Source organism: Herpailurus yagouaroundi, unplaced genomic scaffold, assembly GCF_014898765.1.
Source record: "Herpailurus yagouaroundi ecotype Mexico unplaced genomic scaffold, PumYag 161, whole genome shotgun sequence".
NCBI classification, from domain to species: domain Eukaryota; kingdom Metazoa; phylum Chordata; class Mammalia; order Carnivora; family Felidae; genus Herpailurus; species Herpailurus yagouaroundi.
Genome location: NW_024412402.1, coordinates 16,408,857 through 16,426,979, shown reverse-complemented (window position 1 = coordinate 16,426,979; position 18,123 = coordinate 16,408,857). Strand labels below are relative to the sequence as shown.

The window sequence follows — 18,123 nt, the reverse complement described above, 5'->3', positions numbered from 1 at the left end:
TATTTAACTGACTCAGCCACCGAGGCACCTCTCTTTTTGGTAAGATTTTTAATAACTGATTTACTGTCTTTAAGTGGTATGGAGTGACTCAGATTTCTATTTCTTCTTGCACTGATATTTTTTTATTTTTAAAGGAGTTTCTCTAGCATCAAAATGATCCAAATTTTTTAGCATGAAGTTGTTCATAATGTCCTTTTATATCATTTAATGTCTCTAGGCTCTGTAGTAATGGCTCATTTTTCATTCTAATATTGGTAGTGTTGTCTCTCTTTTCTTTTTTACTGATTAGTAAAAGTGGTATGTGCCTGGAAAAACTAAATTTTCAAAGAACTTTTGGCTTTGTTGGTTTTCTCCATTGTATATTTGTTTTTCATTTCTGGATGATTTCTGCTCTTTATGACTTCCTTCCTCTTCTTTGATTTGCTATTTTTTCCTAGCTTCTTAAAGATGGAAAGTTAAAACATTGATTTTTACCCTCTTTACTTTTTCTGATAACTGCAATTAAGGCTCTAATATTCCTTCTAAGCACTGTTTTAGCTGCACCTGACAAGTTTTGATGTTACATTTTCATTATTCTCTTCACAGCACTTCCTGATAATTTCTATTGTAATTTTATTTTTGGCTCAGAATTCCTTTAAAATGTACTGCTCATTGATTTCTAGCTTAACATCACTATAGTCAGAGAACATGTCTGGAAAATAAGCCAGGATACAATCAATCTCGGTAAATGTGCCATGGACACTTAAAAAGAGTATATTCTATCATTATTCAGTGTTTTTATGAATACTTTTATTTTCCTTGAGGAAATATTTAGCAGCAAAAAGGACAGTTTGTAAGGTAGGTGTATGTTTAACTATATAATATACTAAACAGTTTTCCAAAGTGGTTATGCTCTTTTCCACTTTCACTACCAATACATCAGTTGTAACTTGTCTACATCCTTGCCAATATCTGACACTGTTGATATTGTCTACATTGCTGGAAGGGGCCAAGATGGCAGAACAGCATGGAAGTTTTTTTTGCATCTCTCATCCTTGAAATGCAGCCAGATCAACACTAAACCATCTTGCACACCTAGAAAACTGATTTGAGGATTAACACAATAATCTGCACAACCTGAACCACAAAATTCAGCAGGTACGCAGTGTGGAGAGGTAAACTGGGGACAGAGAAGCCATGGAAAGCAGGGAGCTGTTTTTGCTTGCAGAGAGAGGATGGAGACTGGGGGAAAGTATGGGAAAAGCACCACCCCCTGAAAGCAGCTGGATAGAAAGCGGAAGACTGGAAACAGCTGCAAAGGACTGAACAAAAAAGGGAAAAAGGAGATAGGAGTTTAAATTCCATTTAGACTCTAAAAACAGGGGGAGTGCAGAGTCTGAAACTCTGCAGCTCGATACCTGGCAGTGCTCTGGTGGGAAAGGCAAATCCCTAGGAGCAGAGAGCGAGGTCCAAGAGGTCCTCGGGCCACATGGGGAAAGGCAGTTCCCCTGCTGGGAGAATATTGGTAGAGGTGACGTGGCCTTCCCACAGGCAAAGGTCCCAGCAGATCTTGGAGAAGGGCCACCACATTCACTGGTGTTGGAACAAGGACATTAAGGGTGAAACCTGGTACCAGATGTGTGTTGTGATTTGCCAAAATCCCTGAAATGCTGCTGCTACACAATCGCAGGAACTTTTACTGGGGCTGGCTGGCACCCAGCCACAGTCTCTGAGCATCGGCAGCAGCATGGTCTCCCGAACATTCCTGGGGCCAGTCAAGCACCCGGCCATTGCTCAGTGAGACCCTCCCCCAGAGAGTTGGAGTAGGTAACAGTCGCAGTTGGGAAACATGGCCCCATCTGAGATAAAATTCTGGATGGAGGTGCCTCCTGGCAGCCTGATGGCTTGGTCACGGACAGTGTAGAAGCAGAGAATGGACTTAAGCCGGAGACAAAGGAGGGATGCTTGATTGCCGGTTGGGGAGTGCACAGAGTCCTGAAACTAGATACTGGGTAGCTGGGTGATGCCATTTTCACCCTTCCTGTGCATGCACATACATACCTACAACAATACACTCCAGTAAGCTAAGCAACACCATCTAGTAGAGAATGGAGCTATTACACCAAGCCCCGCCCAACTGGGCCAACTGCGCTCTTGACAAACACAAGTCTCTCTGCCTACTTAGTTTACGGACTATAAAATGCTTCATAGTGTGACTTCTACAGGAAAACGGTTGTAATTTCAATTTGTTTTCATTCTGTTTGCTGGTACATCTATTCAATTTTTTCTTCTTTTTCTCTTCTTATTCATGAATATAGAAAGGGAAAAATTTATTTTTATTTTCCATTTTTATTAAAAATATTTCTCTCATTTTTTTCTACAATAGTTTTTACTTTTTTGTATCTATCTTAAATTCTATTTTATTTTCATCATTTCATTTTATTCTACTTTATTGTGTTCATTTTTTCAAATTTTCACATTTTCCTTTTTTTCCCTTTTTTTTCTTTTATCTTTCCCCTTTTTCTCTAATCTATCAAGCTTCTTTCAACAACCAGACCAAAACACACCTAATATCTAGTATCCTTTATTTGATTTTTGTGTGTATTGTTTTTTAATTTTTTAATTTTTATTTTTTTTACATTATTCCTTTTCTTACTTCAAAATGACGAAATGAAGGAATTCATCCCAAAAGAAAGGACAGGAAGAAATGACAGCCAGGGACTTAATCAACACAGATATAAGCAAGATGTCTGAACCAGAACTTAGAATCATGATAATAAGAATACTACCTGGGGTTGAAAACAGATTGGAATCGCTTTCTGTGAAGATGAAAGTCAGGATGAAATAAAAAATGCTATAACTGAGCTGCAATCTCGATGGTTGCTCCGGCGGCAAGGATAGATGAAGCAGAGCAGTCAATCAGCAATATAGAGGACAAACTTATGGTGAATAATGAAGCAGGGGAAGACTAAGGCAAAAGAGCACGATATAAGAATTAGAGAATTCAGTGACTCATTAAAAAGGAATGACATCAGAATCATAGGGGCCCCAGAAGATGAAGAGAGAAAAAATGGGGTAGGTTTATGTGAGCAAATCATGGCGGAAAACTTTCCTAACCTAGGGAAAGACACAGACATTAAAATCCAGGAAGCACAGAAGACTCCCATTAGATTCAACAAAAACCAACCATCAACAAGACATATCATAATCAAATTCACAAAATACTCAGCAAGGAAAGAATCAGGAAAGCAGCAGGGAAAAAAAAAAAGTCTTTAACCTATAAGGGAAGACAGATCAGATTTGCAGCAGACCTATCCACAGAAACTCGGCAGGCCAGAAAGGACTGGCAGTATATATTCAATGTGCTGAATCAGAAAGATATGCAGCCAAGAATCCCTTATCCAGAAGGCTGTCATTCAAAATAGGAGAGATTAAAAGTTTCCCCAGCAAACAAAAACTAAAGGAGTTTGTGACCACTAAACCAGTCCTATGAGAACTTTCAAGGGGCACTCTCTGAGGGGAGAAAAGATGAAAAAACAAAAACAAACACGAAAACAAAAAAAGACCAAAAGCAACAAAGACTAGAAAGGACCAGAGAACAGAAACTCCAACTCTACAGGCAATATAATGGCAATAAATTCATATCTTTCAGTACTCACTCTAAATGTCAGTGGACTAAACGTTCCAACCAAAAGACACAGGGTAACAGAATGGATAAGAAAACAAGATCCATCTATATGCTGTTTACAAGAGATCCATTTTAGACCGAAAGACACCTTCAGACTGAAAGTAAGGGGATGGAGAACCATCTATCATTCTAATGGTCAACAAAAGAAAGCCAGAGTAGCCATACTTACATCAGGCAATCTAGACTTTAAAATGAGGACTGTATCAAGAGATGGAGAAGGGTATTATATCATAATTAAGGGGTCTATCCACCAAGAAGACCTAACAATTGTAAACATTTATGCGCCAAATGTGAGAGCACCCAAATATATAAGTCAATTAATCACAAACATAAAGAAACTCATTGATAGTAATATCATAATAGTAGGGAATTTCAACACCCCACTCACAACAATGGACAGATCATCTAATCAAAAAATCAACAAGGAAAGAATGGCTTTTTTTTTTTTAATTTTTTTTTTCAACGTTTATTTATTTTTGGGACAGAGAGAGACAGAGCATGAACGGGGGAGGGCAGAGAGAGAGGGAGACACAGAATCGGAAACAGGCTCCAGGCTCTGAGCCATCAGCCCAGAGCCTGACGCAGGGCTCGAACTCACGGACCGCAAGATCGTGACCTGGCTGAAGTCGGAGGCTCAACCGACTGCGCCACCCAGGCGCCCCAAGAATGGCTTTTAATGACACACTGGACCAGATGGATTTAACAGATATATTCAGAACATTTCATCCTAAATCAGCGGAATATACATTCTTCTCCAGTGCACATGGAACGTTCTCCAGAATAGACCACATACTGGGTCTCAACAGCCCTCAACAAGTACAGAAAGACTGAGATCATACCGTGCATATTTTCAGACCACAACACTATAAAACTCAAAATCAACCACAAAAAAATGTGGAAAGATAACAAATACTTGGAGACTAAAGAACATCCTACTAAAGAATAAATGGGCAAACCAAGAAGTTAAAGAGGAAATTAAAAAGTACATGGAAGCCAATGAAAATGATAACACCACAGCCCAAAACCTCTGGGATGCAGCAAAGGCAGTCATAAGAAGGAAGCGTACAGCAATCCAGGCCTTCCTAAAGAAGGAAGAAAGGTCTCAGATACACAGCCTACCCTTATACCTTAAAGAGCTGGAAAAAGAACAGCAAATAAAACCCCAAACAAGCATAAGACAGGAAATAATAATTAGAGCAGAAATCTATGCTATCAAAACCAAAAAAAACAGAACAGATTAATGAAACCAGAAGCTGGTTCTTTGAAAGAATTAACAAAATTGACAAACTACTAGCCAGTTTGATCAAAAAGAAAAAGGACCCAAATAAATAAAATCACGAATGATAGAGGAGAGATCACAACCAACACTGAAGAAATACAGACAATAATAGAATATTATGAGCAATTGTACACCAATAAAATGGGCAATCTGGAAGAAATGGACAAATTCCTAGAAACATATAAACTACCAAAACTGAAACAGGAAGAAATAGAAAATTTGAACAGACCCATAACCAGCAAACATATTGAATTAGTAATCAAAAATCTAACAAAAAAAAAGAGTCCAAGGCCGGATGGCTTTCCAGTGGAATTCTACCAAACATTTAAGGAAGAGTTAACATCATTCATCATCATCAGGTTAATACAAATCAAAACCACAATGAGATACCACCCCACACCTGTCAGAATGGCTAACATTAACAACTCAGGCAACATATGTTGGCGAGGATGTGGAGAAAGAGGATCTCTTTCTCTGGTAGGATCTCTTTCTCTGCTGGTGGGAATGCAAAGTGGTGCAGACACTCTGGAAAACAGTATGGAGGTTCCTCAAAAAATTAAAAATAGAACTACCCTACAACCCAGCAATTGCACTACTAGGTTATTTATCCAAGGGGTAAATTTGTGTTTTTTTTTTTTTTTTTTTTTTTTTTTTTTTGTTAATTTTTTTTTCAACGTTTTTATTTATTTTTGGGACAAAGAGAGACAGAGCATGAATGGGGGAGGGGCAGAGAGAGAGGGAGACACAGAATCGGAAACAGGCTCCAGGCTCTGAGCCATCAGCCCAGAGCCTGACACGGGGCTCGAACTCACGGACCGCAAGATCGTGACCTGGCTGAAGTCGGACGTTTAACCGACTGCGCCACCCAGGCGCCCCGTACATGTGTGTTGTTTTGAAGGGGCACGTGCACCCCAATGTTTACAGTAGCACTATCAACAAAAGCCAAAGTATGGAAAGAGCCCAAATGTCTATGGACAGATGAATGGATAAAGAAGATGTGGTATATATATACAATGGAGTATTACTTGGCAATCAAAAAGAATGAGATCTTGCCATTTGCAACTACGTGGATGGAACTAGAGGGTATTATGATAAGCAAAATTAGTCAGAGAAAGACAAATATATGAATTCACTCATATGAGAAATTTAAGATACAAAACAGATGAACATAAGGGAAGGGAAGCAAAAATAATATAAAAACAGGGAGGGGGACAAAACACAAGAGACTCTTAAATATAGAGAATAGAAGCTTGCTGACAGAGTTGTGGGAGGGGGGATGGGCTAAATGGGTAAGGGGCATTAAGGAATCTACTCCTGAAATCATTGTTGCACTATATGCTAACTACCTTGGATATAAATTTAAAAATTAATTAATTAATTAATTAATTTAAAAAAATACAACCACAAAAAATAATTGGATTCTATATGTATTAGCAACTATTAATAAATACATTTCTTGGTTTAAACTTAAGAAAAATATTGTCTACATCCTTACCAATATCTGATATCCCCTTCCCCCTCCTTCTTCTTCAAGCTATTCCAGTAAGTATGAAGTGGTGTCTCATTGTGTATCTACTGAGTTACCATTTTAAGATTCTATTTGTCAATTCCAGACTTTCTATTTTATTCTATTTTATAGATTCCAATCTCTGGTGAAATTCTCCATATCTTCATCTATTTTTTTCATCTTTTCCTTTATTTACTTGAGTATAGTAATCAACTGTTTTAAAGTCCTTGTCTGCTAACACCAATATCTATTTCATCTGTGAGTCTGCTTCTGTTGTCTCTTTTTCCTCTTGGCTTTTGGTCATCTGGTCCTATCTCTTGATATGCCAAAAAATTTCTGATTGAACACTGAATGTTGTTTTGAAACAAATTTAGAAGGACGCCTGGGTGGTTCAGTCTTAGGTTAAGCATCTGACTTCATCTCACAATTTGTGAGTTTGAGCCCCACATCAGGCTCCGTGCTGACAGCTCAGAGCCTGGAGCCTGCTTCGGATTCTGTGTCTCCCTGTCTCTCTGCCCCTCTTCTGCTCATGCTGTGTGTGTGTGTGTGTGTGTGTGTGTGTGTGTGTGTGTGTGTCAAAAATAAATAGACATTAAAAGCAAATTTTAAACAAATTTAGAAACACCAAATGATATTATCTATGATCAAAAAAAAGTTCACTCTTTGCTAGGCAAAGAAGGCAGGGTACAACACCTTAATCCAATCAGGCACTCTGCAGAATCAAGGCAGATTTACAGTTTAATTAAGGTTTATCCTACAGTTGGTTAGACCATCTTGTTAGTGTATAACTCTCCATGTTCCTGTAGAAGTCTTCAGTCTCTTTTTGACTGAAAGTCTGGTATATTCACTGGGCCCTACCTCCCCTACCTCATGCTGGTGGGTCTATAATCTGTGAGATTATAGAAAATTTGTTTTCCAGAAGTTTTCAACTTAGACCTTCAGCCTTCTTTATTACACAAATTTAGACATTGTCTTAAGGAGAAAACTGATAGAGTGTTTGAAGACTCCTCAAAGTCTGCAATTTTGTTAGTTCAGCACCTGAAAACCAACAAAAGTTCCCCTTGAATCTCTGTCTCCCAAAAATAGTTCTGTTTTTGGTCTCAATTCATGTTAAAACACATACTAAAAATTCCTAAAGAAATCTTTAGTTCTCATTGCTACCAGAACTCTAGTTCCTTTTTTTCCCCAAATGTGTATAGGTCAGCCCTCCCTTAATAGTCCAGAGGCTTCTCAATGTCCCAAATTGAACTTGCTAGCTTTTTTTTCAAATCTAGTTCTTTGGGAATTCCCTACCTATGTTAATGGTACTACCCTTCCATTCAGTTATCCAAGAATAAAGTTAGAAACTACCCTTGATTCCTCTCAACACCAAACTCAATTAGTCATCAAGTCATATGGATTCTATTTCTTAAATTTTATTAAATATGACTCCCTGTTCCCAATGTCCCCATCATCTCCTACCTGAACTACTAAAATACCTTATTAACTAGACTCTTTGCCTTAGTTTTCTGTCTTCTCCAGACCATTCTGTATTCTGCTGCCAGAGTAATCCTAAAATTACAAATCTGACCCTAAGACTTATGCCTTAAAATTTTTGAGCAGCCTTCTGAAAGCCCCTCTGCCACTTCACTGCCACCAATTTAGCCACCCCAAGTTTCCACACTGTCTCCCACACATCCCTTATACTTTTACATGAAGTTTTATGATGATCTATCAAATTCCAATTCATGATTCAAGACCCAGCTTGGGTATTAACTCATCTATACAAACCTCCCTAGCCTGTCCCTGCCTTCTCATGTAGCATTATAATTATTATTTTCATATCCTTTTCTTTATTTGTCTGGCCTTCCTTGGTGTTCATCCTATTTACCTTCATCATCATCATCATCATCATCATCACTACCACCACCATAATAGTAATATATACTATTTACTATGATTTTATTAAATGCCAAATACAATGTTAAGTATTTTACATATATTTCTCCATTTAATTCTACCAACAACCTAGGAGACAGGTATTATAATCCTCATTTTATAATTAAAAACACTGAGTCTTGGAGGTTAATAAATATGCTGAAGGTTACACAACTAATAAGTTGCATATTCAAACCTAAGACTATTTGATTCAAAACCTGTGCTATGAACCACTACCCTGCCACATACACATTTAATATTCTTGGCATATAGTCAGTACCTGGCATGTGCCAGACTCTCAATAAATGTTTGTTTGTTGAAAAATTCCAAAAAAATTACATATGAAAGCCCTTCTAAATTATAAAACTCTGTATGAATACTATTATTTGCTTCCACTCTCAGTTTATGTTGATTTTTCTACTTTACCATCCTTATCTGCTTCCCCAATAAACACACATTTATCCACCTAGGCCCAAGTGAAATGTAATAATTTCACTAACTTTCCAGATGTAATCAGTAATCCCTCTTCTGTGTTCTCAGGGACTCTGTACCTACTCCTTCTATTGTAATAATTATACTACTTATTTGTATACAATTATTCCCCCATTCACCTTAGATTATGAATTTCTCAAGCAAAGGAACCACTTTTTATTTATCTTTGTATTGCCTATGCCTAGGACAGTCCCATGATATGAAAGTGCCAGATTAATGTTTGCTGAATAAATGCAGAATCACTCTCAGACCAGCTGGATAAGAAGTGAAGTCTCTGCTTTGGAAATCACATTTTTCCCCCTCAGCTTTATTGAGAGATAATTGACAAAAACATTGTGTAAATTTAAGGTGTACAATATGTATTAATGATTTCATATATGTATATAGTGTGAACTGATTACCACAATATTAGTTAACACTTTCATCACTTCACAGTTAGTGTGTTTGTGTGAGCATGATGAAAAAATTTAATATCTACTCTCTTAGCAAATTTCCAGTATGCAGTACAGTGCTGTAATGATAGTCACCACACTGTACATTATTAGGTCATCGGAACTCCTTTATCCTATAACTGAAAGTTTACAGCCTTTCACCAACATCCCATTTCCCCCATCCCCCAGGTCCTGGCAAACACCAATCTATCTCTGTTTCTATGAGTTCATTGTTTTAGATTTCACATATAAGTGATATCATAAAGTCTTTCTCTGATTTATTTCATTTAGCATGATGCCTTCAAGGTTCATTTATGTTGTCACAAACAGCAGTATTTCCCTTTTTCATTGCTGAATAATATTCCATTATACATGTGCCATTTTCTTTATTCATTCATCTGCTGACAGACACTTAGGTTGCTCCCATGTTCTAGCTATTGCGAATAATGCTGAAATGGATATGGGGGTACAGACACCTCTTCCTTCAGATATAGACCCAGAAGTGGGATTGCCAGACTATATGGTAGTTCTATTTTTTAATATTTTGAGGAACTTCCATTTTGTTTTCCATTGTGACTGCCCCAATTTACATGCCCACCAACAGTGTACAAGGGTTCCCTTTTCCCCACATCCTTGCCAGCACTTATCTCTTGTGTTTTTGATGTAATAGCCATTCAAACAGGTGTGAGGTGATATCTCATTATGGTTTTGATTTGCATTTCCCTGATGATTAGTGATGTTGAGCACCTTTTCATGTATTTATTGGTCATTTGTATGTCTTCTTGGAAGAAATGTCTATTCAGGTCCTTTGACCATTTTTTAATTGGGTTGTTTGAGTTTTTTCCTATTTAACTGTAGAACTTCCCTATATATTTTAGATATGTACATCTGACCAGATATATACTTTTCAAATATTTTCTCCTATTCCACAGGTTGCCTTTTCATTTTGTTGATTGTCTCCTTTGCTGTGCTGAAGTCGTTTAGTTTGATACAGTCCAACTTGATTCTTTTTGCTTTGTTGCTTATACTTACAACGTCATATTAAAAAATCATTGCCAAGGGGCAACTGGGTGGCTCAGTCAGTTGAGTGTCCAACTTCAGCTCAGGTCAAGATCTCATGGTTTGTTGAGTTCAAGTCCCACACTGGGTTGCTGCTGTCAGCCTGTCAGTGCACAGCCCGCTTCGGATCCTCTGTCACCCTCTCTTCCCCTCCCCTGCTTGCACTCTCCCAAAAATAAAATAAGTATTTTTAAAAAGAAATCATTGCCAAGACCAATGTCAGAGCGCCTACCCCTATGTTTTCTTCTATGAGTTTTATAGGTTCAGGTTTTATGTTCAAGCCTTTAATCCATTTTGAGTTGATTTGTGAAAGTGTAAGTTGATTTGTGAAGGTAAAAACTGGAGCCACTTTTCATTCTTTTGCATGTGGATATCCAGTTTTCCCAACGCCATTAATTGAAAAGACTACCTATTCCCCATTGTATATTCTGGACTGCTCTGCTGTAAATTATTTCTGGGCTCTTTATTCTGTCCCTGTATCTCTGTATTTGTTTTATGTCACTACCATCTGTTTTGATTACTATAGTTTTGTAATATAGCTTGAGATCAGGAAGTGTAATGCCTCCAGCTTTGTTCTCCTTTCTCAAGATTTCTTTCATTATTTGGGGTCTTTCGTGGTTCCATACAGAGTTTAGAATTTAGGACTGTCTTTCCCATTTCTGTCTTTAGAACTTTGATAAGAACTGCTTTAACTTTGTATACTGCTTTAGATAGTATGAACATTTTAAATGATATTAATTCTTCTAATTTATGAGCTTGGAATATCTTTCCATTTATTTGCATCTTCTTCAATTTCTTTCATCAATGTTTTAGTTTTCGTGTATAGATCTTTCACTTCCTTGGTCAGATTTTTTCCTAAGTATTTTATTCTTTTTGATGTTTTTGCAAATAGGACTTTTTTCTTAATTTCTCTGATAGTTCATTGTTAATATATAGAAACTCAACTGATTTTTGTAAACTGATTTTGTATCTTGCAAAATACGGTATTACTGAGTTCATTTATTAGTTCTAACAAGTTTTGGGTGTTGTCTTTAGGGTTTTCCATACATAATATGTCATCCGCAAATAGAGTTTGATTATTCCTTTCCAATTTGGATGACTTTTATTTCTTTTTCTTATCTAACTGCTCTGGCTAGGACTTCTGGTACTAAATTGAATATAAGTGGGGAGAGTGGGCATCCCTGTCTTGTTCCTGATCTTAAAGGAAAGGATTTCAGCTTTTTTATTGAGTATGACATTTAGCTGTAGGCTTATCATATAGGGTACATTCTCTCTATACCAATTTATTGAGAGTTTCTTTTATCATGAATAGATGTTGAATTTTGTCAAATGCTTTTCTTGCATCTATTGAGATGATCACATGATTTTTATCTTTCATTCTGTTAATGCAGTGTATCATATTGATTGATCTGTGGTTTCTGAACCATTCTTACATCGTTGGAGTAGATCCCACTTGTTCCTGGTATATGACCCTTTTAATGTACTGTTGAATTCAGTTTGTTAATATTTTGTTGAAACTTTTCACATCAATATTCATCAGGATGACCTGTACTTTTCTTTTCGTGTAGCAACCTTGTCTGGTTTTGCTCTCAGGGTAATGCTGGCCTCATGATGAGTCAAAATGTGTTCCCTTCTCTTCAGTTTTTTTGGAAGAGTTTTAAGAAGACCTAGCATTAATTCTTCCTTAAATGTTTAGTAGGATTCACCAATGAAGCCATCTGGTCCCGAACTTTTGTTTTGGGGAAGTTCTTGATTGCTGATTCAATCTTCTTATTTGCAGTTGGTCTGTTCAGATTTTCTATTTATTTATGTTTCAGCCTTGATAGGTTGCATGTTTCTAGAAATTTATCCATTTTTTTCTACGTTGTCCAATTTGTTGGCATATAAGTGTTCACAGTAGTCTCTTATGATCCTTTGTGTTTTTGTGGTATCAGCTGTAACGTCTCCTCTTTTGTTTATAATTTTATTGATTTGAGTCCTCATTTTTTTCTTGGTTAATCTAGCTAAGCATTTTCTTTTTTTTTTTTAATGTTTATTCATTTTTGAGAGAGAAAGGGAGAGAGAGAGAGACAGAGAGACAGAGTGTGAGCGGGGGAGGGGCAGAGAGAGACAGAAAGAGACAGAGAGAGACAGAATCTGAAACAGGCTCCAGGCTCTGAGATATCAGCACAGAGTCTGATGCAGGGCTTGAACTCAAGAACTGTGAGATCATGACCTGAGCTGAAGTCAGACACCAAACTGACTGAGCCACCCAGGTGCCTCTAACTAAGTATTTTCAATTTTGTTTGTCTTTTCAAAAAACCAACTCTTAGTAACATTGATCTTTTGTATTTTTTTCCTATTCTGCTCTAATCTTTATTATTTCCTTCTACTTCTACTATCTTTGGGCTTACTTTGCTCATCTTTATCTAGTTTCTTGAGGTGTAATATTAGGTTGTCGTTTTGAGATCATTTCTCTTCGAAGGCATTTTTAGCTATAAACTTTCCTTTTAGAATTGCTTTTGCTGCATACGATAAGATTTAGTATGTTGTATTTCCATTTTTGTTTGTCTAAACATTTTATTTCCCTTTTGATTTCTTCTTTGATCCATCGGTTATTCAGGATTGTGTTAATTTTCATATATTTGTGAATCTTCCAAGTTTCCTCATTACTGATTTCTACCTTCATACCAACGTGTTTGGAATAGATACCTGATATAATTTCAATCTTCTTGAATTTGTTAAGACTTGTGTTATGGCCTATGTGGCATATGATCTATCCTGAAGAATGGTCTGTGTGTTCTTGAGAAGAATGTATATTCTGTTGCTGTTAGATAGAATGTTCTGCATATGTCTGTTAAGTCCATTTGGACTATAGTGTTGTTCAAAACCAGTTTCCTTATTAATTTTCTTCCTGAATGATCTATACATTGTTTAAAGGAGGGTACTAAAGTCTCCCACTATTATTGTATTGGTGTTTATTTCTCCTTTCAATTCTGTTATTATTTGCTTTCTGTTTAGGTACTCTGATGTTGGGTGTGTAAATATTTTTAATTGTTATATCATATTGATGAATTTATATAAGAACCTTCTTTGTCTATTGTGACCCTTTTCAACTTAAAATCTATTTTGTCTTCTATAAGGATAGACACCCCCACTCTATTTTGGTGACCACTGACTGCATGGAATATCTTTTTCCATCCCTTCACTTTCAGCCTATATGTGTCCTTAAAGCTAAAGTGAGTCTCTCATAGGCATCATTTCTCTTTTAAGACAGTGTGGTATTGGCAAAAGAATTGACAAATAGGTCAGTGGAACAGAAAAGAGAGCCCAGAAATAGACCGGTATAAAGTTAACTGATCTCTGACAAAGGAGCAAAAGCAATACAGGGAAGCAGAGATAGTCTTTTCAACAAATGGTATAGGAACAACTGAATGTCCATGTGCAGAAAAATGAATCCAGACACAGATCTTACATCCCTTATAAAAATTAACCCAAAATTGATTATCAAGCTAAATGTAAAACACAAAATGACAAAATTCTTAGGAGATAACACAAAAGAAAATCTAGGTGACTTTGAGTATGGCAAATAATTTTATTTATTTATTTATTTTTTTTTTAATTTTTTTTAACGTTTATTTATTTTTGAGACAGAGAGAGACAGAGCATGAACGGGGGAGGGGCAGAGAGAGAGGGAGACACAGAATCAGAAGCAGGCTCCAGGCTCCAAGCCATCAGCCCAGAGCCCGACGCGGGGCTCGAACTCACAGACCGCGAGATCGTGACCTGAGCTGCAGTTGGACGCTTAACCGACTGAGCCACCCAGGCACCCCGGCAAATAATTTTATATATATATATGTTTTTTTGTTTTTTGAGAGAGAGAGAGAGAGAGAGAGAGAGAGAGAAAGCGCACGTGAGAGAGCACTGTCAGTACATAGCCCAACACAGGGCTCTATCTGATGAACCATGAGATCATGACCTGAGCTGAAATCAAGAGTCAAATGCTTATCCGACTGAGCTACCCAGGTACCCCAATTTTTTAGATACAATACCTAAGGCATGATAGATTAAAAAAAAAATTATTATAAGCTGGACTTCATTAAAATTAAAATCTTCTGCTCTCCAAAAGACAGTATCAAAAGAATGAGACTTAAAGCCACAGATGAGGAGAAAATATTTGTAAAAGACACATTTGATAAAGGATTATTATCCAAAACAAAGAACCCTTAAAACTCCAGAATAAGAAAATAAATAGTCCAATTAAAAAGTGAGCCAAAAACCTAAACAGATACCTCACCAAAGAAAATGTACAGATGGCTAATAAGCATATGAAAAGGTGCTCCACATCATATGTCATCAGCAAACTGCACATTAAAACAACAAGGTACTGCTACACAACTGTTAGAATGGCTGACAACCAAAACACTAACAAACCAAATGCTGGAGAGGATGTGAAACAACAGAAACTTTCATTCATTGTTGACAGAAATGCAAAATGGTACAGCCACTTTGGAATAAAGTTTGGCAGTTTCTGTCAAAACTAAACATACTCTTACCATATGATCCAGCAAGGATACTTCTTGGTATTTACCCAAAGGAGGTGAAAACTTACACCTAAATGAATCCTGCACATGAACATGTAGAGCAGCTTTATTTATAACTGCCGTATCTTTGAAGAAACCAAGAAATCCTTCAGAAGCTGAATGGATAAACTCTGGTACATCCAGACAATAGAATATTACTCAGTGCTACAAAGAAATGAGCTGTCAAGCTATGAAAGGTATTAGAGGAAGCTTAAATGCATATTACTAAGTGAAAGGTAGCTAATTTGAGAAGGCTACATATTGTATCCCAACTATATAACATTCTGGGCAAAACAATGGAGACAGTATAAAAATATCATTGGTTACCATGGGCTGGGGAAGAGAAAGATGAAGAGGTGGAGCACAAAGCATTTTAGGGCAGTAAGACTATTCTGTATGATATTATATTATTTGGATACAAATCATTACACATTTGTCAAAATATACAAGAATGTATACAACACTAAGAGTGCATCCTAATGTAAAATATGGATTATGATGTGTCAGTGGAAGTTTGTCAGTTGTAACAACTGTACTACCATGCTATAGGATGTTGAGAGTGGAGAAGGCAGTCCACATGTACAGGCAAAGGAGGTAAATAAAACTCTCTGTACTTTCTGCTTAATTTTGCTGTAAACTTAAGATTGTTCCAAAAAAAAAAAAAAAATTTCCATAGCTCTTAACCAACTTTTCATACTTCTTTCCAGATCAAAAACACTTGTTTCTACTATGGCTAATGATTTCTAAAACCTAGTTTTCAAAATCATCTTAACTGGCAATTGAAGGCTCATAATAAGGATCAAAGAACTTACTTTTCAGCTTTCTTTTGATGTTCTTTTTGCCTTTGTTGTTCTTTTACTTGTTCTCTTTCAATATCCATGAAAAGTCGTCTGTATCGCAGGTATTGCTTTTGACGCTAAAGGAAAGAAGTTAAAATTTCTTAAGATTCTGCTCTCAGAGGACTTCCCAAGGAAGGAAAATATCCTTGTGCCATAGACAAGAAAACTACATATTACAAAAGTCACATGGAATTAAGTCTTTAATTTCTTTCTTTTTTTTTAAGTTTATTTGTTTATTTTGAGAAGGAGAGAGGGAGAGCACATGTACATGTGCACATGCATGAAGGAGGGGTGGAGAGACAGGGAGAGAGAGAATGCCAAGCAGGCTGTGCTCAGCACAGAGCCCGACACAGAGCTCGATCCCACAACCACAAGATCATGACCTGAGCCAATAGCAAGAGTCAGACACTTAACCGATTGAGCCACGCATGCGCCCTGTCCTTAATTTCTATTTATGGTGACCTAGGATAATATCACATACAGCAACAGCTTTATATTCTCAAGCACATGGCTATTAGATATTACAGACAAATCAGAGAAAGAAGTATTGATTTTTGCCCTTAGTATAGTCCTTTGTCAACAGCACTTGAGGAAGTGATTGTATAGGACATGATAAAATATAGTACTATATTTACTCTGTGTTCCCAAGTTATAAGTACCATAGAAGGCCAAAGAAAGAATATGAGAGGTATTTTATGAAAGAAAAATAGTCACTTTAACTTTTCAAAATTAAAACCACATCACAAAAGTATACTCTAAACCAAGCCTAATACAGTGGAAAGAGGGAAGAAGGACTGGGAATATCTGAGCATCATACTTTTAAAGGGAACAAGTATAATAAAAGCAGTGCTACTGCCCTGTGTGTGACCTGTTCATACTTCTGGGTTTATACATTCTCTTTTAAGGACAGAAGCTACTCAAAGGGCACTAGTGCACACACAGACGTGGTTTTGCCCTTTGAGCAGCTGATGTCCTTTCGGTAAAAATTATGAAAGTCTAATAGCCAGTTCTTAATATTGAGGATACATCACAATTATCAGTGGTGTTCTTTGAAAACACAGATGCCCCAAACCTACCTTTTCAGATACTGATCAGTATATCTGGTTTGGGTCCAGGCATTTGTATTTTAAAAAAAGCTCCACATCTGATTCTAGCACATGGACAGTGCTAAAAACTGCTGGTTTAAACTAACATTAGACTGAGAAGGGAAAAAAGGAAGTCATAAGTTAAAACTCTTCCTTTAGGTCATTGTAACAAATATACACTAATGGGAAAAATTCACTAGGATCAGATCTCTGATTTTACATCAAGGTTATCTTAAACCCTAGGGGCTTAGAAGAAAAGTTCAACACATTATAAAGAGTCAAGTAACTTCTTTGCCTTTATCCATGGAACTTGTAGTATTAGCTCTAAATGTGTAAGTACACAATAAATTGTTCCCAATTTCACACTACTATAGTAGAAAAGCTGGTGTCCAAAAGCAATTATCATTACATACCTCTTTCTTGTCTTCTTCTTGATCTACTCCAGACTGAAGTGCCAGTGGAACTTGGAATTCGGTGTTCAATCTTGACTGACATTCACCATACACCTGTTAGAAGTCCAGTCACACAAGTGAAAAAACTGCCCAAAGCTAGCCCTGCACGTGCTTTTGCTATTTTCATCTATTGATTCTTTTCTCCTGCAACCCTGAGCTCAATTGGATAAAAACAAACAAAAACTCAATAAAATAAAATAAATAAAAAAAGAATGAAAGCAGCAGAGTCAGAAGGAAATAAACCAAACAAAAAACAATAAACCAAAGAAAATGATTCAGGTCAAAAACATGGATGAATTAGTAACAAATCAAAATGTTCAGAATGAAAGTTCTTCTAACGTGATCGCTCGAAATCACTCTATTATGCATGTGCTTGGGATTGAATCCAGGATATAAAGCCAGATCCCTTATTATCTTAAATCTGTAATCAATTTCTATTTATACAACTCCTTGGTGGGTGTGAGCCCAGAGAAGAAGGGCCTGAAAATGTTATAACATCAATTGACATGGAAGGGAGGAAACTGAAGCTAAAGTTCCCCCATATTACTATAAAAGCCTTATGATATAACCTGGTATACCTGCTTTGACACTGTATGAGTCAAATTATGATCTCTAACTTTCAGAAATTAAAGTCATTTTAATATTACTTTTTCTTAGCTTAGAAGTTATCTTTTAGCAAAGTTTCAGGATATAAGATCAGTATTGTATTTCTATGTACTTGCAATGAACAATCTGAAAATGAAATTAATGGAAAAATCCACTTAAAATACCATCAAAAACTTACTTAAAATAAATTTAACAGAGGAACTGTAAGTTTCATACTCTGAAACCTA

At 36.6% G+C, this 18,123-nt stretch overlaps 1 protein-coding gene across 6 annotated transcripts in view; it reads right to left on the bottom strand.

Moving 5' to 3' along the window:
- CCDC15 (coiled-coil domain containing 15) overlaps positions 1-18,123 on the bottom strand; it is a 100,277-nt gene that overhangs the window by 53,354 nt on the left and 28,800 nt on the right. For all 6 annotated transcript variants that reach the window (XR_005792975.1, XM_040483427.1, XM_040483425.1 and 3 more), the window contains 2 exons: positions 17,252-17,344; positions 15,727-15,830 (listed from right to left, as the gene is read on the bottom strand). Coding sequence is in view for 5 of the 6 variants with exons in the window: in XM_040483427.1 (XP_040339361.1) it covers positions 15,727-15,830; positions 17,252-17,344 (197 nt within the window). In the remaining variant the exon portion in view is untranslated. The remainder of the gene's footprint in view (positions 1-15,726; positions 15,831-17,251; positions 17,345-18,123) is intronic.